Genomic DNA, 26241 nt, shown 5'->3' with positions numbered 1-26241 from the left:
TGGTCACTGTGTTATGGTCATCTTGGTATGGTCACTGTGTTATGGTCATCTTGGTATGGTCATCTTGGTATGGTCATCTTGGTTTGGTCACTGTGGTATGGTCACTGTGGTATGGTCACTGTGGTATGGTCATCTTGGTATGGTCATCTTGGTATGGTCACTGAGGTATGGTCACTGTGGTATGGTCATCTTGGTATGGTCACTGAGGTATGGTCACTGTGGTATGGTCATCTTGGTATGGTCACTGAGGTATGGTCATCTTGGCATGGTCATCTTGGTATGGTCACTGAGGTATGGTCACTGTGGTATGGCTATCTTGGTATGGTCACTGTGGTATGGTCATCTTGGTATGGTCATCTTGGTATGGTCACTGAGGTATGGTCACTGTGGTATGGTCATCTTGGTATGGTCACTGAGGTATGGTCACTGTGGTATGGTCATCTTGGTATGGTCACTGAGGTATGGTCATCTTGGCATGGTCATCTTGGTTTGGTCATTGTGGTATGGTCATCTTGGCATGGTCATCTTGGTTTGGTCACTGTGGTATGGTCATCTTGGCATGGTCACTCTGGTATGGTCATCTTGGTATGGTCACTGTGTTATGGTCATCTTGGTATGGTCACTGTGGTATGGTCATCTTGGTATGGTCATCTTGGTATGGTCACTGAGGTATGGTCACTGTGGTATGGTCATCTTGGTATGGTCATCTTGGTATGGTCATCTTGGTATGGTCACTGAGGTATGGTCACTGTAGTATGGTCATCTTGGTATGGTCACTGAGGTATGGTCACTGTGGTATGGTCATCTTGGTATGGTCACTGAGGTATGGTCATCTTGGCATGGTCATCTTGGTATGGTCACTGAGGTATGGTCACTGTTGTATGGTCATCTTGGTATGGTCACTGTGGTATGGTCATCTTGGTATGGTCATCTTGGTATGGTCACTGAGGTATGGTCACTGTGGTATGGTCATCTTGGTATGGTCACTGAGGTATGGTCACTGTGGTATGGTCATCTTGGTATGGTCACTGAGGTATGGTCATCTTGGCATGGTCATCTTGGTTTGGTCACTGTGGTATGGTCATCTTGGCATGGTCATCTTGGTTTGGTCACTGTGGTATGGTCATCTTGGTATGGTCACTGTGTTATGGTCATCTTGGTATGGTCATCTTGGTATGGTCATCTTGGCATGGTCATCTTGGTTTGGTCACTGTGGTATGGTCATCTTGGTATGGTCACTGTGGTATGGTCATCTTGGTATGGTCATCTTGGTATGGTCACTGTGTTATGGTCATCTTGGTATGGTCATCTTGGCATGGTCATCTTGGTTTGGTCACTGTGGTATGGTCATCTTGGTATGGTCACTGTGGTATGGTCACTGTGGTATGGCCATCTTGGTATGGTCACTGTGGCATGGCCATCTTGGTATGGTCACTGTGGCATGGTCATCTTGGTATGGTCACTGTGGTATGGTCATCTTGGTATGGTCACTGTGGTATGGTCACTGTGGTATGGTCATCTTGGTATGTTCACCAAGGTACGGTCATCGTGGTATCAATCAATCAATCAATCAAATGTATTTATAAAGCCCTTCTTACATCAGCTGATGTCACAAAGTGCTGTACAGAAACCCAGCCTAAAACCCCAAACAGCAAGCAATGCAGGTGTAGAAGCATGGTGGCTAGGAAAAACTCCCTAGAAAGCCCAGAACCTAGGAAAAAACGTAGAGAGGAACCAGGCTATGAGGGGTGACCAGTCCTCTTCTGGCTGTGCTGGGTGGAGATTATAACAGAACATGGCTATGATGTTCACATGTTCATAGATGACCAGCAGGGTCAAATAACAATAATCACAGTGGTTGTAGAGGGTGCAACAGGTCAGCACCTCAGGAGTAAATGTCAGTTGGCTTTTCATAGCCGATCATTCAGAGTAACTCTACCGCTTCTGCTGTCTCTAGAGAGTTGGTCCTCAGAGGCTTCATCAGTGACAGATGGGAAATATTCCCCCGTCATCCCCCCAATAAGTCCCAGAGCATCTCCTGTGTGTCATCATTGTCATGTGCCGTCATCAAAGAGCAAGGCATGACAACAACCATTACACTACAACCAACCAGCAGGAATTAACCAAGAGCCTTTGCTCATTAGTATTAGCAGACAAACATTGTTGAGGAGAAAAACAGCAGCAACGCTGAACACTACCTGAGAAATGTCAGAGCCAATCAACAACCTGGACACGGAATCTCCACAATAAATTCTAGATAGGCACTGCCAGACAACGCATCACACTATTTAACCTGCATTAACAGTACTCAGCTCCATGATTAAACCCTGGCTGTCCCTCGGAAGGTGTCCCGGAACGCACTCAGGTCTTAAAAGATCATCTCCCCAAGCACACACAGACACAGACAGAGAGAGAGAGAGAGAGAGAGAGAGAGAGAGAGAGAGAGAGAGAGAGAGAGAGAGAGAGAGAGAGAGAGAGAGAGAGAGAGAGAGAGAGAGAGAGAGAGAGAGTAATTTGCATCGTTTTCTAGACTGGTTCTGGGCATGGCAGTGACCTTTATACAGTGGTTCCTCAAATACCCTTTTCAGAGGGGCTCCTGAGGAACCTTTTTCAAACTGGAAAGGTTTGTGTGAAAATTCCTTTCTAAGAGTGTAGCATATGTGATGATTTCAATCATCACATTTGGTACAATCCTGACCTGTCTTGTATTGCTCCGTGGCACTGTGTGATAGGCCAGTGACCCAGTACTAGTGGATGCACAACAGAAACACAATTGTTGAGTGTAATGAGCCAACATTAAAATAGAAAGTTCTGACAAACAAAACTTGACCAGAGGTTAGGGAGGCACCGGAGTGGGACTTGATCAAGGCTCATGGGTACTGAGAGCAGTCCATGGGGTTATGAAGAGGCACAGGGGGGAAATACAACATTACAGAGAACAGAACGCAGGCTTTAGACTGGAGAAGGATAACATTTGGGATGGAGCCGGAGGCAGCCTTTTAGCCATGCCAGGCTGATTGCTGGGTTGATGATTGCAGTCTGTAGAGTGGCTTCAGGTCAATTGGTTTGGAGCTATCGACAGATCTGAAACAGTGGAGGGCAAAGTCCCCTGTAATGGTGATTGCAGAGTAGCCTCAGGAGGAATGGCTAGTTCAGAGAAACCGGAGGTAGACGGTGGTAAAGGACATGCCTGGTGCCACCGTCCAGGTTCCTGTCATGTGTAGAGGCCTGGAGGTGCTGAAGAGGGAACTTCAGGGTGTGTTTCTCTGGACAGCGGGTACTACTAATACTAATGAGTCCTCAGGATAATAGTCATCATGTGCTAGAATGTTGCAGGGGCTCCATGCAGTCAAAAAGGCAGAACCCGGTTTTAATAAATACCACCGGGGGAAATCAAGGCCTTTTCTCCCTAGAAAGTGGAGACATACCAGGTCACAGATAGTGATGTATGGAGCGTCTTCTGAACACTCAATCACACCATGGATGCACTGTACTGTAAACAACAAAGTTAACATAACATTTGAAAGAAGATAATATATAATATATATGAGACAATATGAGAAGAAACACTCAATACGTTTTCTAATCATGCATGCAGAGAGAAGTTTCCCCCCGTGTAAATGAATTTTTAACGTGCCAAGGAGACCATTACATTCCAGTGCATCAAAGACATCCGCCAGTCATTAGTGACTGGACATGAAATATTTACAGGCCCTGTTCTGTCAGTCAGCTAAGATACATTAGCAGGATCTTTCTTAGGAGCTGACCAGAGTTAATATTCATGACAATGAGAAACGTGAACATAACGAGGAAGGAGAGTTATGCGTCAAGTCAACTTTATTACTCGACCTCCATAAAATAAATTAAGAGCCAGAAAATTCAGCACCAAACATTAATGAAATTGTAACTGTATAACTTTACTAGGGGAACATTAGGTCCAGTCATTTAGATTACATTTACATGTCAGCTTTTAGCGTTTAAGACCAAGGTTACAGCGTAGGTTGAATAAAGCTCCTCTTCAATCATTACAGCTTGTATGCAGAACGTAATGAATACTCAGGGAGAAAAAGGTGTAGATTCACGAGCAGAGCACGGCAGGTGTTAATTTCGCCTTCACAGAATTTCGCTTTCATCAGAGAAAATGACTTTACCCCAGTCCTCAGCAGTCCAATCCCTGTACCTTTTGTAGAATATCAGTCTGTCCCTGATGTTTTTCCTGGAGAGAAGTGGCTTCTTTGCTGCCCTTCTTGACACCAGGCCATCCTCCAAACGTCTTCGCCTCACTGTGCGTGCAGATGCACTCACACCTGCTTGCTGCCATTCCTGAGCTAGCTCTGTACTGGTGGTGCCCCGATCCCGCAGCTGAATCAACTTTAGGAGATGGTCCTGGCGTTTACTGGACTTTCTTGGGCGCCCTGAAGCCTTCTTCATGGTTGATTTAGGTGCAATCTTACTGGCAGCAATGTCCTTGCCTGTGAAGCCCTTTTTGTGCAAAGCAATTAAGGTGGCACGTGTTTCCTTGCAGGTAACCATGATTGACAGAGGAAGAACAATGATTCCAAGCACCACCCTCCTTTTGAAGCTTCCAGTCTGTTATTCAAACTGATTCGAAATGATCTCTAGCCTTGTCCTCGTCAACACTCACACCTGTGTTAACAAGGGAATCACTGACATGATGTCAGCTGGTCCTTTTGTGGCAGAGCTGAAATGCAGTGGAAATGTTTTTGGGGGTTTCAGTTCATTTGCATGGCAAAGAGGGACTTTGCAATTCATCTGATCACTTCATAACATTCTGGAGTATGTGCAAATTACCATCATGCAAATTGAGGCAGCAGACTTTGTGAAAATTTATATTTGTGTCATTTTCAAAACTTTTGGCCACGACTGTAGAGTCAAAACGAACAATACATCACAAACAGGTGAAGGTACAAACAGAAAGAATTTAACTCAATTTTTTATTTAACTACGCAAATCAGTTAAGAACAAATTCTTATTTTCAATGACGGCCTAGGAACAGTGGGTTAACTGCCTATTCAGGGGCAGAAAGACAGATTTGTACCTTGTCAGCTCAGGGATTTGAACTTGTAACCTTCCGGTTACTAGCCCAACGCTCTAACCACTAGAATACCCTGCCGCCCTAAAGATAAGGAGCTGATGAGACCAGGTGAGAAACGAATACAGGTGAAATCATTGAACAAAAATGAAAGACAGGGCTACGTTCCAGAACACAAAGAAACAGGGCTACGTTCAAGAACACAACGAAACTGAACATAAGGTTGACTGAGAAAATAAATACAGAACCTTCCACAGAATTAACATGTGATTACTGTACACATGATGGATTTCAACACCCTTGGAATGTAATATCTCATACCAGACTGACGTCACCGCTCAAAAATAGCCTTATCTTTTCGACTGGGTATTGAGTTAAACTGAGGCAAATTAAAAACAAGGGTGACCTTTTACTGGGTGTCAGGAGCCAATAAGGACTTGGAACCACAGAGCTGTTGCATTAATATAGATTAGAGCTGCAACACATTCATGCATGACCACCTGATCACTTCAAAGGCTGTAGTCTCTGATGTGGTCTATACTGTAGTCTATACTGTAGTCTCTGCTGTAGTCTATACTGTAGTCTCTGATGTGGTCTATACTGTAGTCTCTGCTGTAGTCTATACTGTAGTCTCTGATGTGGTCTATACTGTAGTCTCTGATGTAGTCTATACTGTAGTCTCTGCTGTAGTCTATACTGTAGTCTCTGATGTGGTCTATACTGTAGTCTATACTGTAGTCTCTGCTGTAGTCTATACTGTAGTCTCTGATGTGGTCTATACTGTAGTCTCTGATGTAGTCTATACTGTAGTCTCTGCTGTAGTCTATACTGTAGTCTCTGATGTGGTCTATACTGTAGTCTATACTGTAGTCTCTGCTGTAGTCTATACTGTAGTCTATACTGTAGTCTATACTGTAGTCTCTGCTGTAGTCTATACTGTAGTCTCTGATGTAGTCTATTCTGTAGTCTCTGCTGTAGTCTATACTGTAGTCTATACTGTAGTATCTACTGTAGTCTATACTGTAGTCTCTGCTGTAGTCTCTGCTGTAGTCTCTGACGTGGTCTCTGCTGTAGTCTCTGATGTAGTCTATACTGTGGTCTCTGCTGTGGTCTCTGCTGTAGTCTCTGATGTAGTCTATACTGTGGTCTCTGCTGTGGTCTCTGCTGTAGTCTCTGCTGTAGTCTCTGCTGTGGTCTCTGCTGTAGTCTCTGCTGTGATCTCTGCTGTGGTCTCTGCTGTAGTCTCTGCTGTAGTCTCTGTTGTAGTCTCTGCTGTGGTCTCTGCTGTAGTCTGCTGTAGTCTCTGCTGTAGTCTCTGCTGTAGTCTCTGTTGTAGTCTCTGCTGTGGTCTCTGCTGTAGTCTCTGCTGTGGTCTCTGCTGTAGTCTCTGTTGTAGTCTCTGCTGTGGTCTCTACTGTAGTCTCTACTCTGGATTTTGTCATACAGGGAGTGTGTCTGAAATGGCACCCTATTCCCTGTAGTACGTTTGACTAGAGGCATGTGGGCCTTCGTAGTGCACTATAAAGGAGATTAGGGGGCCATTTGGGACACAACCAGGGATTCAAACAGCATTAATGACATAGAGAAGAACCAGAGTGTTGTTATGGTAGGTGCTACATACTGTATATGTAATGAAGGTGATGTGCTGCTTTACCTCTGTCTATATGATGTCCTGTGTGACTGCTTTACCTCTGCCTACATGACGTCCTGTGTGACTGCTTTACCTCTGTCTACATGATGTCCTGTGTGACTGCTTTACCTCTGTCTACATGACGTCCTGTATGACTGCTTTACCTCTGCCTACATGATGTCCTGTGTGACTGCTTTACCTCTGTCTACATTACGTCCTATGTGACTGCTTTACCTCTGCCTACATGACGTCCTGTGTGACAACTTTACCTCTGCCTACATGACGTCCTGTGTGACTACTTTACCTCTGCCTACATGACGTCCTGTATGACTGCTTTACCTCTGTCTACATGACGTCCTGTATGACATAATAAATCCCAGGGCTCTGGTCAAATGAAGTGCACTACATAGGGAATAGGGTGCCATTTGGGACACATCCTGTGTGTCTCTGGGAAGGCCCTGTCACTGAGTCCCGTGAGGCCCCAGGATGATGTCCATCACACGCTGGAATGTTGTAGGGGCAGCAGGTAGCCTAATGGTTAAGAGCGTTGGGCCAGTCACCAAAAGGTTGCTGGTTTGAATCCCTGAGCCGAAGAGGTGAAACATCTGCTGATGTGCCCTTGAGCAAGGGACTTAACCCTAATTGCTCTTGATAAGAGGGTTTACATGTTTAAGGATCTGTGATGTACACTCCTAATGAAGCTGAGAGCTGTAATCATACAGATCCTGGGTCAGTCAGTAAGGGTATCTCCAGGGTGGGGGTCTCCTTCCAGCTCCCCACTGGAATTGGTTTCATTGGATTAGCTGTGCTTGTGCAGTAGGTTACACCAACACTACTGTATACCAGAACAAACCAACTTTATCAGGACTATAGCTTGAGCCACACCTGAGCCTTGTAAAAATTGTCCACGTTTTCAACTACAGTCTTATTTCTCAATGACCCAGATGTTTTTAGTCAGATTCAGGAGGCATGGTCTTAGAAATCTGGAAACACTGGACAGTTATTTTAGGGTATATAAAACTCCAATGTAATATCCTTACTGGTATGCAGTAAGGTCAGAGAAGCAGTGAGTCACTGTAGTTCAATTAGTTCGCTGGCTCATTCACATCAAATGTCATCCTGTGGCAAGGGAATTACAGTAGCCTACATGCAGAGTTGACATGTGATATAGTTATTTTAAGAACTTTGAATTTAACAATAATTTTGGGAATATCCCCGGCAAGCCATGACCCATCTCAGTATGACATGGAAGTTACATTTTAAGTGCTTGTTAATCACTTCTTATTACTCTCACCAAGACCAAGTTACCTAGTTAAACACATGGATATAAAAGCCCTGTAGGCTTATACCAATGGAAAGAAATCAGTCACATATCGGCACATTACATCGCATAGTGTGAGATTTTTTGGGAGAAATTATTGAGACATTTCCAGTACTTTCTTCTCATAAATATCCCCCTGCCCCTTCTCATATCTTCAGACGGCGCTAGGAAATGCTAAATAACTCATTGAAGTCAGTGCAACTGTGCCCACGCCTGGCCCCAACATGGCTACATATTGAAAACCAGCTGATTAGCATGCCTTCTACAGTATCTCTAGTACTCCTCATCACCTTGATCAAAACAGCCGGGTTACTACAGCAGGGCCCCACTTATGACCAATCAGAATCCACTTCCACCAATCAGAGCAAATCAGAAACCAATTAGGACAGAGCACGGAGCACTTAATGTTAATTTGCTAAATGAATGCCTCCATGTTGTAGACTAAAGATAAGTAATTTAGCATTGATTGGGAAACTGACATTTGTACCCTCTTTAATCCAATTTAACTCAGAGAGTACAAGCCCTATTTGATTAAATCCAGTAACTGGGTTACTGAGATAAAGTTAGGACATTTTTAATGCAGGACTGCACATAGTGTACCAGAACCTAGTGGGTTATAGTTAAACTGATACTTGGACTCGTGACACATGGACATAAACACACACAATCTCACACATATCACAGGGGTCAAGGGAAAAGAGCACAGAGTAATCTCTAGCTTTGGAAGTTGTCAGGTCAGACTGACTGGAAGGGAGATGGAGAGAGGGAGACATTAGTCTCATGTTGCTACAGATGGGATGGCCTTTCTGCAGAGGGTAGATAAGCCTCGTTCACCTGAAAGTGGCAGACACAACAGCAGCTGGAGGCCTAGATGATATGGCTCATAGACAGATGGAGCGTTGTCATATCACGGCTACAACTGAGCCGTCTATACAGGGAGAGACAAACAGCGTTCAGCTGCAGAACTTTAGTATATTGCTATAGTAGCATGGTTTAGAATGGGTGAGAGAGATAGAGAGGGTGTGTGTGTGTGTGTGTGTGTGTGTGTGTGTGTGTGTGTGTGTGTGTGTGTGTGTGTGTGTGTGTGTGTGTGTGTGTGTGTGTGTGTGTGTGTGTGTGTGTGTGTGTGTGTGTGTGTGTGTGTGTGTGTGTGGCCTAAGAGGAGACAGCGGCAGTGTTGTTACACACCATGAACACACGTTACCATGGCAAAACATGTGAAGCAATCACAGGATTAGTTTGACCTCTAAAACATACCTGCATTATGTATAGGCTCTGGGCAGTATATGTCCTTTAGATAGAATGGAGAGTTGAACGTGTTTCAGCCACATGGCCCTTCTCAAGACAATCTCTCCCATTCAGACCACAGGAGGCTGGTGTCACCTTACAGATTTTTTTCAATTGCTAACAAGCATCGGTCAATACTGAAGCCACTTTCTCAAAACACTTCATACAGTCTGCATTACCAACAAAACACTTCACACAGTCTGCCTTACCAACAAAACACTTCACAGTCTGCCTTACCAACAAAACACTTAATACAGTCTGCATTACCAACAAAACACTTAATACAGTCTGCATTACCAACAAAACACTTCACACAGTCTGCATTACCAACAAAACACTTCATACAGTCTGCATTACCAACAAAACACTTCACACAATCTGCATTACCAACAAAACACTTCATATAGTCTGCATTACCAACAAAACACTTCATACAGTCTGCATTACCAACAAACCCTTCACACAGTCTGCATTACCAACAAACCCTTCACACAGTCTGCCTTACCAACAAAACACTTCACACAGTCTGCATTACCAACAAAACACGTTATACAGTCTGCATTACCAACAAACCCTTCACACAGTCTGCATTACCAACAAAACACTTCATACAGTCTGCATTACCAACAAAACACTTAATACAGTCTGCATTACCAACAAAACACTTCACACAGTCTGCCTTACCAACAAACCCTTCACACAGTCTGCATTACCAACAAAACACTTAATACAGTCTGCATTACCAACAAAACACTTCATACAGTCTGCATTACCAACAAAACACTTCATACAGTCTGCATTACCAACAAAACACTTCACACAGTCTGCATTACCAACAAAACACTTTATACAGTCTGCATTACCAACAAAACACTTCACACAGTCTGCCTTACCAACAAAACACTTAATACAGTCTGCATTACCAACAAAACACTTCATACAGTCTGCATTACCAACAAACCCTTCACACAGTCTGCATTACCAACAAAAGACTTCACACAGTCTGCATTACCAACAAAACCCTTCACACAGTCTGCCTTACCAACAAAACACTTAATACAGTCTGCATTACCAACAAAACACTTCATACAGTCTGCATTACCAACAAAACACTTCACACAGTCTGCCTTACCAACAAAACACTTCACACAGTCTACATTACCAACAAAACACTTCATACAGTCTGCATTACCAACAAAACACTTCATAGAGCCTGCATTACCAACAAAACACTTCACACAGTCTGCATTACCAACATGCATCTTGGCCAAACAGTTAATCTCACCTCCAAAACTCCCTCAAACCTCCAAAACACTTCATACATGTCTCAAAATAAGCTCGTTCGACCATAACACTGGCAACAATTCTCACTCAGAAAGCATACATTGTCACTCATAACACACTGCCCTAAAAGGGCACTAAGAACAGGGAGCATTACATAAATCATGAACTTTTCTCTTTGAAGTTTGAATGATTTTTCACATAAATCAGTATTTAATTATAGAATAAGAATAACACCTTTTCACTTCATTAACTGTACTAAAGTAATGTATATGTAACAAGAATGAATCAGAAACAAAGCCATTTGCTTCAATAGCCTGTATTTTTTCTATATCTTTGCATAAAGTAATTTACTTGTAAAAAATGAAAAGTTGAAACAAAAAACAAATTCCTAAAATTCCAGTGCTGCAATAAAACCATCAACATGTCTAGTATAAATCACTTATACTGTACAGTACTGTGAGGGTTCTAGTTCTCATCAACATGTATAGTATAATCACTTATATTGTACAGTACTGTGAGGGTTCTAGTTCTCATCAACATGTATAGTATAATCACTTATACTGTACAGTACTGTGAGGGTTCTAGTTCTCATCAACATGTATAGTATAATCACTTATACTGTACAGTACTGTGAGGGTTCTAGTTCTCATCAACATGTATAGTATAATCACTTATACTGTACAGTACTGTGAGGGTTCTAATTCTCATCAACATGTATAGTATAATCACTTATACTGTACAGTACTGTGAGGGTTCTAGTTCTCATCAACATGTCTAGTATAAATCACTCATTGTGTACAGTACTGTGAGGGTTCTAGTTCTCATCAACATGTATAGTATAATCACTTATACTGTACAGTACTGTGAGGGTTCTAGTTCTCATCAACATGTATAGTATAAATCACTCATAGTGTACAGTACTGTGAGGGTTCTAGTTCTCATCAACATGTCTAGTATAAATCACTCATAGTGTACAGTACTGTGAGGGTTCTAGTTCTCATCAACATGTCTAGTATAAATCACTCATAGTGTACAGTACTGTGAGGGTTCTAGTTCTCATCAACATGTTTAGTATAAATCACTCATAGTGTACAGTACTGTGAGGGTTCTAGTTCTCATCAACATGTATAGTATAAATCACTCATAGTGTACAGTACTGTGAGGGTTCTAGTTCTCATCAACATGTATAGTATAAATCACTCATAGTGTACAGTACTGTGAGGGTTCTAGTTCTCATCAACATGTATAGTATAAATCACTCATAGTGTACAGTACTGTGAGGGTTCTAGTTCTCATCAACATGTATAGTATAAATCACTCATAGTGTACAGTACTGTGAGGGTTCTAGTTCTCATCAACATGTATAGTATAAATCACTCATAGTGTACAGTACTGTGAGGGTTCTAGTTCTCATCAACATGTATAGTATAAATCACTCATAGTGTACAGTACTGTGAGGGTTCTAGTTCTCATCAACATGTATAGTATAATACTATAATAATATACTGTGGGGTGGCAGGGTAGCCTAGTGGTTAGAGCGTTGGACTAGTAACCGGAAGGTTGCAAGTTCAAACCCCCGAGCTGACAAGGTACAAATCTGTCGTTCTGCCCCTGAACAGGCAGTTAACCCACTAGGCCGTCATTGAAAATAAGAATTTGTTCTTAACTGACTTGCCTAGTTAAATAAAGGTAAAATAAAAATAGTATAAATCACTCGTACAGTACTGTGAGGGTTATAGTTCTCATCAACATGTATAGTATAAATCACTGATAGTGTACAGTACTGTGAGGGTTCTAGTTCTCATCAACATGTATAGTATAACACTCATACTGTACAGTACTGTGAGGGTTCTAGTTCTCATCAACATGTATATTATAAATCACTCATACTGTGAGGGTTCTAGTCTCTCTTCTGCATTTGGCCATAAGTTCTCATCACATCTTATTTCTTCTCTGGAAAGTGTCTTCTGGAATGTCTAATCCAACCCTGAGAAGTGTCTCCACACCCTGGCAGTCTTCAGGAGAAGTGTCTCCACACCCTGGCAGTCTTCAGGAGAAGTGTCTCCACACCCTGGCAGTCTTCAGGAGAAGTGTCTCCACACCCTGGCAGTCTTCAGGAGAACTGTCTCCACACCCTGGCAGTCTTCAGGTGAAGTGTCTCCACACCCTGGCAGTCTTCAGGTGAAGTGTCTCCACACCCTGGCAGTCTTCAGGAGAACTGTCTCCACACCCTGGCAGTCTTCAGGTGAAGTGTCTCCACACCCTGGCAGTCTTCAGGTGAAGTGTCTCCACACCCTGGCAGTCTTCAGGAGAAGTGTCTCCCCGCCCTGGCAGTCTTCAGGAGAAGTGTCTCCACACCCTGGCAGTCTTCAGGTGAAGTGTCTCCACGCCCTGGCAGTCTTCAGGAGAAGTGTCTCCACGCCCTGGCAGTCTTCAGGAGAAGTGTCTCCATGCCCTGGCAGTCTTCAGGAGAAGTGTCTCCCCGCCCTGGCAGTCTTCAGGAGAAGTGTCTCCACACCCTGGCAGTCTTCAGGAGAAGTGTCTCCACGCCCTGGCAGTCTTCAGGAGAAGTGTCTCCACGCCCTGGCAGTCTTCAGGATAAGTGTCTCCACGCCCTGGAAGTCTTCAGGAGAAGTGTCTCCACGCCCTGCATTCATTGCATCGAGTAAGGACATCTGGTCATGTCGATGGTGGTCATAAACCTTCCACCTCCACGCAGAGAAAAAGTATGGAGGCAGGAATAGTACTGACATCCTGGGATGTGCAGCAAACCAGTCTGTGACTGCAGCAGAGTGATGGAATGCCACATTATCTCACACAACGAAGGTAGGGGAGTTTTTTGCCCTTCTCTCCTCCGCTGGCACAAGTCGATTATACAGGTCATCCAGAAAATAAATTAGCCTCTCTGTTGTATGGGCCAATTAATGGTTTGTGTAACAGCAAACCATCATTGGACAGTGCAGCACACATTGTGATGTTAGCTCCTCTCTGGCCGGTGACATGCACAGTTGCTCTCTGTCCAATCACATTGTGATGTTAACTCCTCTCTGTCCAATCACATTTCTTCCCCTGCGGTGTGTTTTTGACAGGTTGAATCCAGCTTCATCCACAAAGATGAATGTGTGTGCAGTTTGCCTGGCTTCCATCTCCATTACTCTCTAAAATACAGTAAATCCACAGTTTTACAGTACTTTACATTATGCACAGCTGTGTATGTACCTGTTTGGTTATTGAACAGACTTCTTACCTGAACATATTGATACTGGTGTTCTTTCACACGTTCACCGTTTCACTCAAAGTGTACAGTGCTTCATCCTTATTTTATGTTTCTCTGGGACTCTAGCAATTGTCGTTGTGCTGACCGTATTCACATTCCCAAAAGTGGTATTGTCTGCCAGCACTCTGTCCCAAATTTCCCGCAGTTTTATTGTATTGTTGCCAATTACCATGTCAACAATGGCAATTTCCTGCGCATCTGATAATATTCTGCCTCCTGTGGGAGGCAACCTTTGGATCCTACTGAAAAACACAAAATAATCAATATATTTCAAAATGTCAGTACATGTTAAAATATTGTACTGCACTGTAATATGTAGTTCAATTATCATTGAAGGATGCACATCTCACCTGTTGTTTTGCCTGGAAATGTGTACTATTGATGCAACAGTTGCACCCTTAAACCGGCCTCTCTCAAAGAGAGACCATGGTTTACAACATGGTCAATAATTGTGGCTCTTATCTCATCAGAGACTCTTGTTCTTCCTCTCCTTTGTCCTCCACACATTCTCCTTCTCCCTGACACTCTTCTTTTCCCACCAACCTGTCTTCCTTGATTTCCAAATTAAATCATTCCCAAGCCGTCCTCTTTTGTCTGTTTGGTAACGAGACTAAAAACAAGACACTTGGGTCGGCTTTCAGCTGAAATTGCAGTCAGCTGTGTTTGGAATTATAAAATATTCTGCTGAGATGTTCTATATGCTTCAGTCTGGTTACTGCAGAAATGCAAAGCATTTGCCATCATTCTGTTTTGAATGTGTTTTTAACAGTGTGTTTGCGTTTGAAAACATGTGCTGCAAATATATAGTTTTGCAGGTGGTGGAGTATGAATGAGAAAAGAGTTCATGGATTTCAGAGAATGTGGTCATTTGTAACGATGTGCGCTGAGAGTCAGGAAGCAAGTTGAGGGAGTGAGTGTTTTAATAAATAAACACAACATAATACAAAACAAGAATCACGACCAACGCACAGACATGAAACTGAAACATAAACAATAACGCCTGGGGACGGAACCAAAGGGAGTGACATATAGGGAAGGTAATCAGGGAAGTGACGGAGTCCAGGTGAGTCTGATGACACGCAGGTGCGCATAACGATGGTAGAGGTATCAATTCACAGACATTGGATGATCTAATTTTGCATCAGTCATTCACACTTTTAAATTGTGAAATGAATTAGGTCTACTTTGACCATTCCTTTTTAACGTCTTGTCCAAATGAATCAAGAACATGTACTTGTAAGAGTAGGATAAGTCCATTGAAAAACTAATGTGGTATAGCGACCTCTTGTGGTCATACGGGGCTCTCACAGGGTTGTTGTCTGCTTGATCAACGTCTCACCATTTGTGGCCGACTTCTTTGGAATACTTAATATTTCATGATATTTTCACTTAGTCTGACTGAAAAAGCAATGCAATCAAACTAGTTAGGCATAATGACTAGACATCATTATCTGATATAGGTTTAGTTTGTCTTTCATATTTTATATATTTACATACATTACATACACATTTAAATATATACTTGTTTTTTTTAATGAAAAACTACATACAAGTTGATTAGAGATTTCACTTCTCCTGTGGAAATCATTCACTTCTGCTGCATAAAAGTCACTGTGTCGCCATGGAGAGATGACTTCCGTTTGGAAGAGAAAGCGGTCCAGCCGATGGTCAAATAAAGAAATAAAATACTGTCATGGTGCAATACCTGGGGATGACAAAAGAGGTTGCTACATGTACTTCCCTAATGAAATAGCATGCAGTATGGGTGCATCTCATACTGAAGTGGCTTCCTTTCCTTTCCTCCTTTCCTTCATCCCTACTAGGCACACACTGGTTGAATCAACGCTGTTTCCATGTCATTTCAATGAACCAAAGTGGAATAGATGTTGAATTGACGTCTGTGCCCAGTGGGTCTGCATATATGTCGTTGGATAGAGTTGGACAGGTTAAAGCAAATACCTGATGAAGGTAATCACCATGTTGCTTTCACCTTTGCTTTATTTTCAGATCAGTGCAGATGAGGAAGTTGAGAAGAAAAGAGGAAGCAGCATTAGACTATTGAGATGCACCCTCACTCACAGGGGTAGTGGTGGAAACCACATGTCCTGGTCTCTAGTCTATATAACTCAGCACATCACTGTCCCCCTTCCACTTTTCACTCTCTCTCTCTCTCTCTCAAACACACACACACACACACTCAATCATAATTTCACCATGGGCAACTTTGCTGCCAACGAGGGACTTTCGGTCTTTGTCATTGTAAGTCTGTCAAATTAAATTCTATAATTACTCCACATTTCTGTTTTGGGGTGTAATGTCCTACTGATCTAACCAGGTGAATTGGGTCTGTTTTAGCTGGTATGGCTGGGAATCAACGCTTACCTGTTTGTCCAGTTCTACATGAACTTCCTGACTGAGAGATGGTTCTACACACGGGTCCTTCTTGGGGTAAGTTTGAGAACCAAAGTCCTTAGATTTTCTATTTAAGAAATGGAGGTCAGTTTAAGATTTCATACTCTGCTCTTAGTGTATTAGACATCTTGGCAACCCAGAACCAAATATGAAGTGCTGGCCTCTGGCCAACTGTTGTCATCTGTCAGCAGGGCCTGCTGTATTACATATTTAACACATAGACCTTTATCCTTATTTGATTTTATATTTACATGTATATTGTACAGTTAGTAGGTCATTCATATTGAATATGTGTAGTCCATATTATGCCTAACCCCTCTTGTCTGACAGAGATTGAAACAAAAGAGGAATCACAAGTTGATGTGATATCTTTACTCTGTGGTTACAGCTGTGTGAATGACTGACTACGTGTTCCTCACAGGAAGCCCAGGTGGCTAAACTAAAAGTAGCAATGACCAGAAGTGAAACTGAGTCTGTACTTTACTCTGCGCCCCTCTCACTCCTGCTCAGTCCCCGAGGGCCCCTTTCAATTGTAACCAGTAACCAGAAGAAAAACAAAACAGATTCAAACTGTAAAAATGGTGGTGTTCGACGAATTATTCCCACTTCCTCTCCCTCTCCCCCTCTCTATCTAACCCTACTATCACTCCCCTCAGGATGCCCTCTCCTGGGCCAGGGCTCCTGCAGCCTGTCTCAACTTTAACTGTATGCTTATTCTGCTGCCAGTCTGCCGGAACCTTCTGTCCTTCCTGCGCGGCTCCATTCAGGTAACACAGACACACCCCGACCCTATTTAATTCAAATCTGTGTGGGCAGTCATCTATAAATAATAGCTGTATCACATTTTTTCTAACTTTTCCTACACGTTCAGTGTTGCAGTCGCACAGCTGCTCGACAACTGGACAGAAACATCACCTTTCACAAGCTGGTAGCTTACATGATAGCATTTCACACAGGTACCCTACTCACTCACTTAGTTTGCTTTACATTTGCCTTTGATTGTCTTAATTCGTCTTCATTGTTCATCAAACACATGTCTCTGTACAGATTGTAATCTTTACTTTGCCTTTGTCCTTGCCTAGCGGTCCACATCATCGCCCACCTGTTTAACTTTGAGTGGTTCATGGGAGCCCAGCTGTACAGGAACAGCAGCTCTCTGCCCTTTGTGCTGTCCCAGATTGGCACCGGAGACAATGCCTCCTACCTAAACCCCATCAGGACTGACCAGACCGTGAGTATTCTATTAGCTACAGATTTTCATTGTTCATTATGTCTATGACTACCTAGGACACTGTGTTCATTATGTTTATAACTGCCTAGGACACTGTGTTCATTATGTCTATGACTACCTAGGACACTGTGTTCATTATGTCTGTCACTGCCTAGGACACTGTGTTCATTATGTCTATGACTGCCTAGGACACATTGTTCATTATGTCTATGACTGCCGAGGACACATTGTTCATTATGTCTGTCACTGCCTAGGACACTGTGTTCATTATGTTTATAACTGCCTAGGACACTGTGTTCATTATGTCTATGACTACCTAGGACACTGTGTTCATTATGTCTATGACTGCCTAGGTCACTGTGTTCATTATGATTATAACTGCCTAGGACACATTGTTCATTATGTCTATGACTGCCGAGGACACTGTGTTCATTATGTCTGTCACTGCCTAGGACACATTGTTCATTATGTCTATGACTGCCTAGGACACTGTGTTCATTATGTTTATAACTGCCTAGGACACATTGTTCATTATGTCTGTCACTGCCTAGGACACTGTGTTCATTATGTCTATGACTACCTAGGTCACTGTGTTCATTATGATTATAACTGCCTAGGACACATTGTTCATTATGTCTGTCACTGCCTAGGACACATTGTTCATTATGTCTGTCACTGCCTAGGACACATTGTTCATTATGTCTATGACTGCCTAGGACACATTGTTCATTATGTCTGTCACTGCCTAGGACACATTGTTCATTATGTCTATGACTGCCGAGGACACTGTGTTCATTATGTCTGTCACTGCCTAGGACACTGTGTTCATTATGTTTATGACTGCCTAGGTCACTGTGTTCATTATGATTATAACTGCCTAGGACACATTGTTCATTATGTCTGTCACTGCCTAGGACACTGTGTTCATTATGTTTATAACTGCCTAGGACACTGTGTTCATTATGTTAATAACTGCCTAGGACACGTTCTAATGTCTTATGTAGTGCTATAAAGGCTTTAGGAATGCATAAAGTGTTACAGAGTATTCTGTATTTAATGTAGCTATGTCAAGAGGTCAGTTCTGACCAAGGACATAATGTTGACAATTGATAGCAGATTATGACAGAGAGGAATCTCCCAGCATAGAAATAGAATGAATAGAATGATAATGTATTTCTATGTTTTTCAGCCCATAACACACTATGACTCCTTCATTACTCATTGGCTGCCTCCTCTGAACAGAGAGACATAATATATGACTAAAACAGATCGTAAAATGGTCAGCAAATGTCCCACTTCTTGTAATATTAAAGCAAGTTCATTATGCTAAGTCAGAAGGAAGCATTTCTGAACATTACCGACTTCCCTAAATAGGTTGAGCAGATAGTCCCAAACACAGCCTCCACACTCCCTCCGAGGCAACAACATGACTGCATTTCTCTGAAATCCCCCTTCTCTGATTGGGTCAGAACCCAACCATAGTGATGTTCACTACCATCGCGGGGTTAACGGGCGTGGTCATCACCTTGGCCCTCATCCTCATCATTACATCATCCATGGAGGTCATCCGCAGGTCATACTTCGAGGTTTTCTGGTACACCCATCACCTCTTCATCATCTTCTTCATCGGACTCGTCTTCCACGGCTTTGGGTGAGTCAGTTAAAATGTGTGCACATTCATTGTTTCTCCATATTACCCCGTTTGAGTCAGTTGAACATTTACCTACAGAGACATAACATATTATTAGCCTCATTTTAAGATATTAAAAGGGTTCATACATGCTTATAACAAGTAATAAAAGCATTATACCTGCAGGTAAAGCCCTACCGTTTTATTTTAAATCTCTCTAAAACGGTTTGCCACAGGCGAATTGTCCGAGGGCAGACCGCTACAAGTCTCCTGGAGAACAAGCCATCGCAGTGTGCAGATCAGTTTGAGTCATGGGGAAAGAACGGGACCTTCTGCCCTAAGCCAGAGTTTGCTGGGAACCCTCCTATGGTGAGCTATGACGGCTCGTTTTTTTTTTTACATGACTTAAGTGTGCTGCTTCTTTTTTGTAAAGAACATTTTCTCTGTCGGTTTCCTCTTCAGACATGGAAGTGGGTGGTGGGGCCTATGATCTTGTATGTGTGTGAGAGACTGGTCCGATTCTACCGCTCCCAACAGAAGGTGGTCATCACCAAGGTCAGTACTGTCCTTCAAGACAGCTTGTACACTCCCAACAGGCAATTTCTCTAACGGACAATTTCTTTTAGATTTAAAGCCAGTGTGATTGAGACAGTCGTCCTTGTTAGAAGGCAGCCCTGGCCAAGAACCAGAATCATGCACTATGCAGTTCACGTCTACTCATCCAACAGTTAGTTGTCTCTTTTGGCCTCCATCTTGTTTTTCTCCCATCCTTCTCCTCTCCAGGTGGTGATGCACCCGTCCAAGACCCTGGAGCTCCAGATGAAGAGGAAGGGCTTCAGGATGGAGGTCGGCCAGTACGTCTTCATGCAGTGTCCCTGCGTCTCCCAGCTGGAGTGGCATCCCTTCACCCTCACCTCCGCCCCCGAGGAGGATCACTTCAGCGTCCACATCCGTATCGTGGGCGACTGGACACAGGGCCTGTACGAGGCCTGCGGGGGGGACAAGAACGAGACCCAGGAGGCATGGAAACTGCCCAAGTACGTGCTTGAATGCAGAGCTAACATTTTCTACGACCCCGTCCCCTTAACTAATCTTCGGTTAAATATCCATTAGGTTGAATGTCAATTAGGTTTTTGTACTGCTATTTCTGCACTTCATGTCCCTAGTTGACATCGTAGTGTAGTTAGTGGGCTGTCATTTAGAACGTGACGATGGGGTTGTAGTGTTTTCTTTTTACTGTGAAATAACGGTGAGGGGAAGTGCCACAAGAGAGGAAACGTGGTTTTCAGCAGTGGTACATTACAATAATCGCAACATTGTGTAATTGTTTAACCAGAAAGTATCCAGTATATTAGATTCTTTCATGTGTTTATCATATACATGTAATTAGAAGACTATTAAACTGTTATATGACTGTAACTCTCTCCTTGGATGCAGAATGGCGATAGATGGCCCGTTTGGTACGGCCAGTGAGGACGTGTTCGGCTATGAGGTGGTCATGCTGGTGGGTGCTGGCATCGGGGTCACCCCCTTCGCCTCCGTCCTCAAGTCAGTGTGGTACAAACACATCCAGGAGAACCAGAACGTCTTCACCAAGAAGGTGAGAGAGGGGCTCTGTCTGTCTGGTTTATTGTCTTTCTAAATTGCAGTGTAGGGTACTTCCCCATTTCATTCCACCAATGTTTCAACTAAAATGTTCTTCATTGCATTGTGATTTGCTTTCTATTTCATTTCATCAAGTGAGAGAAAATCTCACTGCTATGAGTGCAATGTTCATTTATTTTCAACGTTTACATCATTCTTTTAGGCTGCTCTTTACTTCTTGTTATATGTCCAATTTGTGATTCAAAATTCAAAAGGGCACTCGCACATCTGAGCTATCTTTGTTGCAGGTGCACGGTAACAGTTGAATAAGATGAGGAAAAAGGAGAAACCCGCACACTGCTCTTGATAGTATCACTGCTCTTGATAGTATCACTGCTCTTGATAGTATCACTGCTCTTGATAGTATCACTGCTCTTGATAGTATCACTGCTCTTTATTAAGCTTCACGCTGCGGCCTCAAGGCCTTCCTCAGAGCTTTGTTTTGTCCAATATGTGAAACGGACAATCTTTCTTCCATCTCCTCGATGCCAGATCTACTTCTATTGGCTGTGTCCTGAGACCCAGGCGTTTGAGTGGTTTGCTGACCTGCTGCAGTCTCTGGAGGGACAGATGACAGAGAAAGGCATGGTGGACTTCCTCAGCTACAACATCTACCTGACCCGCTGGAAAGAGACCGAGGTCAGCACACCACACTTTTCAGCAGGGGCGCAACTTTGGTTTTAGAAGTGGGGGAGACATCTTAAAAAAAAAAAAAAAGATCCAGTCGGAAAAAACACTCCAAACAGCCTACCTGACCGCTCGGAGATGTCCGCATGGTCCTAAAGCACACCTTTGCCACATTTTGTATCACATTTCAATGATAAAACTGTGGGGACAAAAATGCAATTTCAGAATGTGGTCCTCTCCCCGTCCCCAGAGAAAGTTGTGCCCCTGCTTTTCAGAAGACACACCAATGTACAGATACACAGTACTAACACACACATATTTATGTTGTATGTACAAGGATGAAAGCTAAAAAAATCTGCGTTGTCTCAAACTGAATAACTATTGCCCATAGATGAGAGTGGGACAATGCATAATCACAAAATGAATCTCAAAAAGTGATTATTTTTTTTACAAAAGGCTGCTCACTTCAGAGTTCACCATGAGGCAGAGAATGACCCTATCACAGGGCTGAAGCAGAAGACTCTGTATGGGAAACCTAACTGGGACAATGAGTTTACTACTATTGGGACAAAGCATCCAGAGTGAGTGCCTTTCAGCCTCTTCTAATCCAAATTACAGCCAACAGAAATGGCATATTCCAGAGACACACGAGTTAGATGTACTCAAATTGTAAAATGTGTTACATGTATAGTTCACAACTTGTAGACTATTCGTAATTAATGTGTGTGTGTCCAGGAAAAAAGTAGGAGTGTTCCTGTGCGGTCCCACCCAGCTGGCTGACGTCTTGGAGAAGCAGTGCCTGTCTCACTCTGAGGCTGGCGTCAAGTTCATCTTCAACAAGGAAAACTTCTGAGACCCCAACACCCCTCCAAGAGCACCAATGAGGCAATAGCATTATTCCTACTTTATCAAAGTTAGCTTTCAATATTGCCCAGACCCAGAGTATCCTCTGGCTTGTAAGCTGTTTCACATTCCTAAACTGTTGTGTTGTTATCCCCAGCATAAACAATCAATGATTTTTTTATGGATTCTTTGGGTGAATCACATTTTTTTAAAAAACTTAAGTTCCCTTATCTCACACAAGTTTATCAGATCATAGCAACAAAAATGGAAGCAAACTTCACTGTTCTAATGATCATGACCTTCTACACCCCTCCTCAGTGACATTTCACAATAGGTTTCTTGCACAAATCTGTGAAGAAATTCCCAAACCTACCCGCATTTACCAGAGGCCAGAACGTTATTCTTGTTCTGCAATACAACATGCAAACACAGAAACTCTAGTGTCAAAACTCTCTAGTTCCACTTCCTCCTGTTTCTGGTGTTGTTTTTACAAGTTTGTATAAGCAAAATAATATGCATAAAGCTTACTTCATTTAAAATAATATTTTATTTTCACTGCACCAGGGATAGTCTACCAGACATTTTGCCTTTGCAGCTTTCTTCAGTGTGTAGGTACAGCAAACGTTTGTCTAAAATGAAAATGAGCAGCAACAAAAAGCTGTTTGGGATGTGATATTCTAGTTATCCCAGCTGCAGCTTCTCCTGCTGGACTCAATAGCAGCTGAGAGTTTCTGTAGGCTGGCCAAGTGAGTGATACATTTCAGCTACCAGTGAACACACAGACACTGAGTCAGTCCTATGTGTGTTCGTGTGGGAGTTCAGCGTCTCTTTTTACTGAGGTCAATCAAATAAACCTAAAGTGCTGGTGAGGAAAAGTCTTGCAGCGTGTGGCTGATCAACTAGACTGCATAAAGTATTGTGATAACCCTTGGCTAGAGTTGTTAAATACCTATGGATCTGCATGGTGTTGTATTTGTGCTGCTTGATATAAGTTATACACAGACATCATAAAAAGGTTTAATTTGAACATTTAATGACATTCAGCTATGGGTCCTACAGTCTATTGATGGCACCTTCCACCCCACAAAATTACAGGCATATTACTATTTCTATGGAACTTGTTCTTTTATTCTTCATTTGTTTAAAACAATGATTGCAACTTGAAATCGTGTCTGTATACACTATCCTGTGATCGGTTTACATAACATTTCCTAAAGCAAGTTCATCTGTGATGTAAAATAATGTACATAATAAACACTGCTTTTCCTCACCCTATACCAAGGAAGTGGGACAACAGGACAAATATAAGCACCCACCAAAATAATGACTTATTCATTATAAGTAAAGCCAACATTATAGTTGGAACATTGGTATCGTAAGGTAGCAGCTTTGAAGCCAAGCTGTCATAATAGGAAGATTTCAACTGATGCATTTAAAGTCAATGAATAAAGTGTCTTCCGGGTAGACAGCATTTCAGCCCATCCAGAGCATTTCACTAGATGCAGTAAATAGGTCAATGGAACGCAGACCGTGGGGATTGAAGGACGCAGGATCGGGGCACATTCAACAAATCTGATCTAACAAAGTAAATATTTGTCAAATCCGTCATGATTGATGTATTGTAACGGGCCCACAATGTGGTTACTAAAGTTTGATTTGGATATATTTGGCTGTTTTCACTGCATAACATTTAGAAGTTGTCCCTTTTCAGGTTTAGAAGAAGTGACCGCTAAATGCTAACTCCCATTCCTATAAGCTGGTAGCATAGCTAGCATACAGAAGTCAGTAGTGGTCGTCAGTCGGTTTTTCTTCTAGTATTACATTGTTTTTGATTATTGCATTGTTGGGTTTTGAGTTTGCAATAAAGGCATTTCACTGTACTTGTGCATGTGACATTAAAAATGTGACTCTTGATGACATGAACATGTCTTGTCAAATATACAAATAACCACATTTTTCTGGAGGGCAATTAGGAGAGTCGGGATCTTTCCTACACGCATTTCCATTGTTTTGGTCGAGTTCCATTGACCCCTTTACCACATCTATAGCCGTATCGCTGCTTGTCCCATTCAGCATAGAATGTACAGTGAGCTACTGATTACTGAATACCTCCCCTGCAGGATGGGTGAAGCATTGCACCTTCTATAAGCAGTATCAGAGTTGGTCCTGGTCTAGGGGGTTAAGGCCACAGCAAACACACTGACCACACAGTACATGGTGCGGTTTTCCCATTTCACTGTGCAGCTCCCTGAGAGAAAGGAACAGAGTGCATGAGTCAGTTTGATAAGCAATGTTTCCTAGGCAGCTGGGGAGGGCTGGTTTAGTGAAGAGACATGTGGTTCCACCCCAAAGTGCCGCATGTCATGATGAATGAAAGAAGATTTGAGATAGACAAGATGGCGGCATACATATTGACGATTAATTCATGGAGTAAAACTTTTTTTTAAATAATAATTTTCTAAATTAAAACACCACCTGCCACTGGACATTTCATAATATACATGTTTGGCTGAATAAAGAATGAAGTATTGCCAACTTAAGGTTGTTCGAAAAGTCTCTGTGCTACCAAACAGTACTTAACCTGTAACTCCCAGTAATAGATACCAAAAATCTTTGGTTAAATATCATTATCTGGTGTAAGAATTTGTAACTAGGAAACCCTTTGAACTGAGCAGTGGTGGATGTTATCTTACCATCAGTAACAGTGTCCCAGTAGCAGGAGTTAGCTGTGTGGAGACCAGCACCACTCTTCTGCATGACAGCACAGCTAACTGTAGAGAGAGGAACAGGCAGGGGTCAAATTATGATCATCGTTAACAAAATATCAGTAAGCAATTGTGTTTTTTCACATATTTTTCACCTTTGGCACCATACAATAAGTTTGCATGCTGGATTTACAGTAAAATTAACAAGTCTGTGTGCAATAGGAGATGAAGGCAGCCATACCAATGTACTTGTATGACTTAGTCTGTTTGACCAGCAGGGTGAGGGCTTGCTCCACAATCTTGGCTGTCCACTGGTTCACAGTGTCCTGTCTGTAGCTCTCTTCTCCAATGATACTCTGAATACACTGAAAGACAGACAGTTTGGACACAGACACACACACACACACACATCTGAAAAGGCTGGCCCCTTTAGGCATGTGGGGAGCATGGGACCTGATGTGAACAGTGCTGTATACAGAGTCACGTCTATATTGGGGATATGAGCGTTTGTCTTGAGTAATCAGGGGACAAACAGACTGCGAGGCTGGATACGGTTTCACATGATACCGCACTGTCAATTTACACTAAGTAATAGCTAGCTAAATCTATATTTCAAAATCCATATTCCCATTTGGTTATTCAAACGTATTGATGCTGAATCAATAGATAGTTGTTACCTCTTTCACGGAGTTACTGGCCTCTTCAGAGTTGAAAGAGCCCTAGAAACAATGATGAGTCAGACTTGCACTGGCATCTCTTCAACTCATCACACCTTTCACTGCAGTTAGAATGGTCAAAACTCTAGGACTAAAACTGAAATGCAGTAATATCAAGGTAGTTAAGTAAATGATGTAACGCAGAGATCGTCTAGGTGGTTTAAACTTTAAACAGTATCTAGCTAGTTGTCTTTTCCACTGTAATTGTATGGCTATTTGGCTAGCTAAGAAGATAACTCGGCTAGCTAACAGGCGTTTTTGTGCCAGCCAGTTAGCTATCTACATTTTAGATTTCATACTCAAGAGTATAGCAACGAAATAGTTGGTAGCATATTCAGTACCTCTTCCCCAGAAAATTCCTCCATTCTCGCCTTCTTAAAAGTGATAGAAATAGCTGTTTTCCAGTGAAAATCTGGTTGATAAATGTTTGAGATTTCCTGTTTGCCGTCACAGGTGGTTAACGAGTGGAGGGAAGCAGGTCACAGCCCCAAGAAATGACCTGAGGTTCTGTGAACACTGCCACCTAGCGGGCGAGCCTTAGAATAACACAGGATTAAAGAGGACGGTGCTTTCCAGCAATC

General features: G+C 42.6%; 2 protein-coding genes across 3 annotated transcripts; one reads left to right on the top strand and one right to left on the bottom strand.

Annotated features, from left to right (window-relative positions):
- The first annotated feature begins 15954 nt into the window (after positions 1–15954).
- On the top strand, positions 15955–24134 carry LOC118936247 (cytochrome b-245 heavy chain-like). The gene is made up of 13 exons (XM_036982156.1): positions 15955–16111; positions 16208–16300; positions 16921–17031; positions 17136–17220; positions 17347–17495; positions 18965–19146; positions 19362–19494; positions 19588–19680; positions 19909–20162; positions 20563–20725; positions 21262–21408; positions 21853–21977; positions 22132–24134. The coding sequence occupies exons 1-13, from the start codon at positions 16067–16069 to the stop codon at positions 22247–22249; spliced, it is 1698 nt and encodes a 565-aa protein (XP_036838051.1). The 5' UTR covers positions 15955–16066; the 3' UTR covers positions 22250–24134.
- LOC110495508 (dynein light chain Tctex-type 3) lies at positions 22453–26158 on the bottom strand. Of its 2 annotated transcripts, XR_005052485.1 has the most exons (6): positions 26002–26158; positions 25622–25663; positions 25186–25309; positions 24933–25010; positions 24237–24487; positions 22453–23789 (listed from the first exon to the last, which is right to left on the bottom strand). XR_005052485.1 is itself a non-coding variant. In XM_021570804.2 (5 exons), the coding sequence occupies exons 1-5, from the start codon at positions 26023–26025 to the stop codon at positions 24411–24413; spliced, it is 345 nt and encodes a 114-aa protein (XP_021426479.2). In that variant the 5' UTR covers positions 26026–26158; the 3' UTR covers positions 22453–24410. The 2 variants fall into 2 exon arrangements, 1 of the variants encoding a protein (XP_021426479.2); XM_021570804.2 differs by having other exon boundaries at positions 22453–24487.
- Positions 26159–26241: the final 83 nt, after the last annotated feature.

The sequence above is a fragment of the Oncorhynchus mykiss genome, chromosome 7 (genome assembly GCF_013265735.2).
Source record: "Oncorhynchus mykiss isolate Arlee chromosome 7, USDA_OmykA_1.1, whole genome shotgun sequence".
Classification (NCBI taxonomy): Eukaryota; Metazoa; Chordata; class Actinopteri; order Salmoniformes; family Salmonidae; genus Oncorhynchus; species Oncorhynchus mykiss.
The sequence above is the reverse complement of the archived record's forward strand: the minus strand, read 5'-3'. Positions and strand labels throughout refer to the sequence as shown.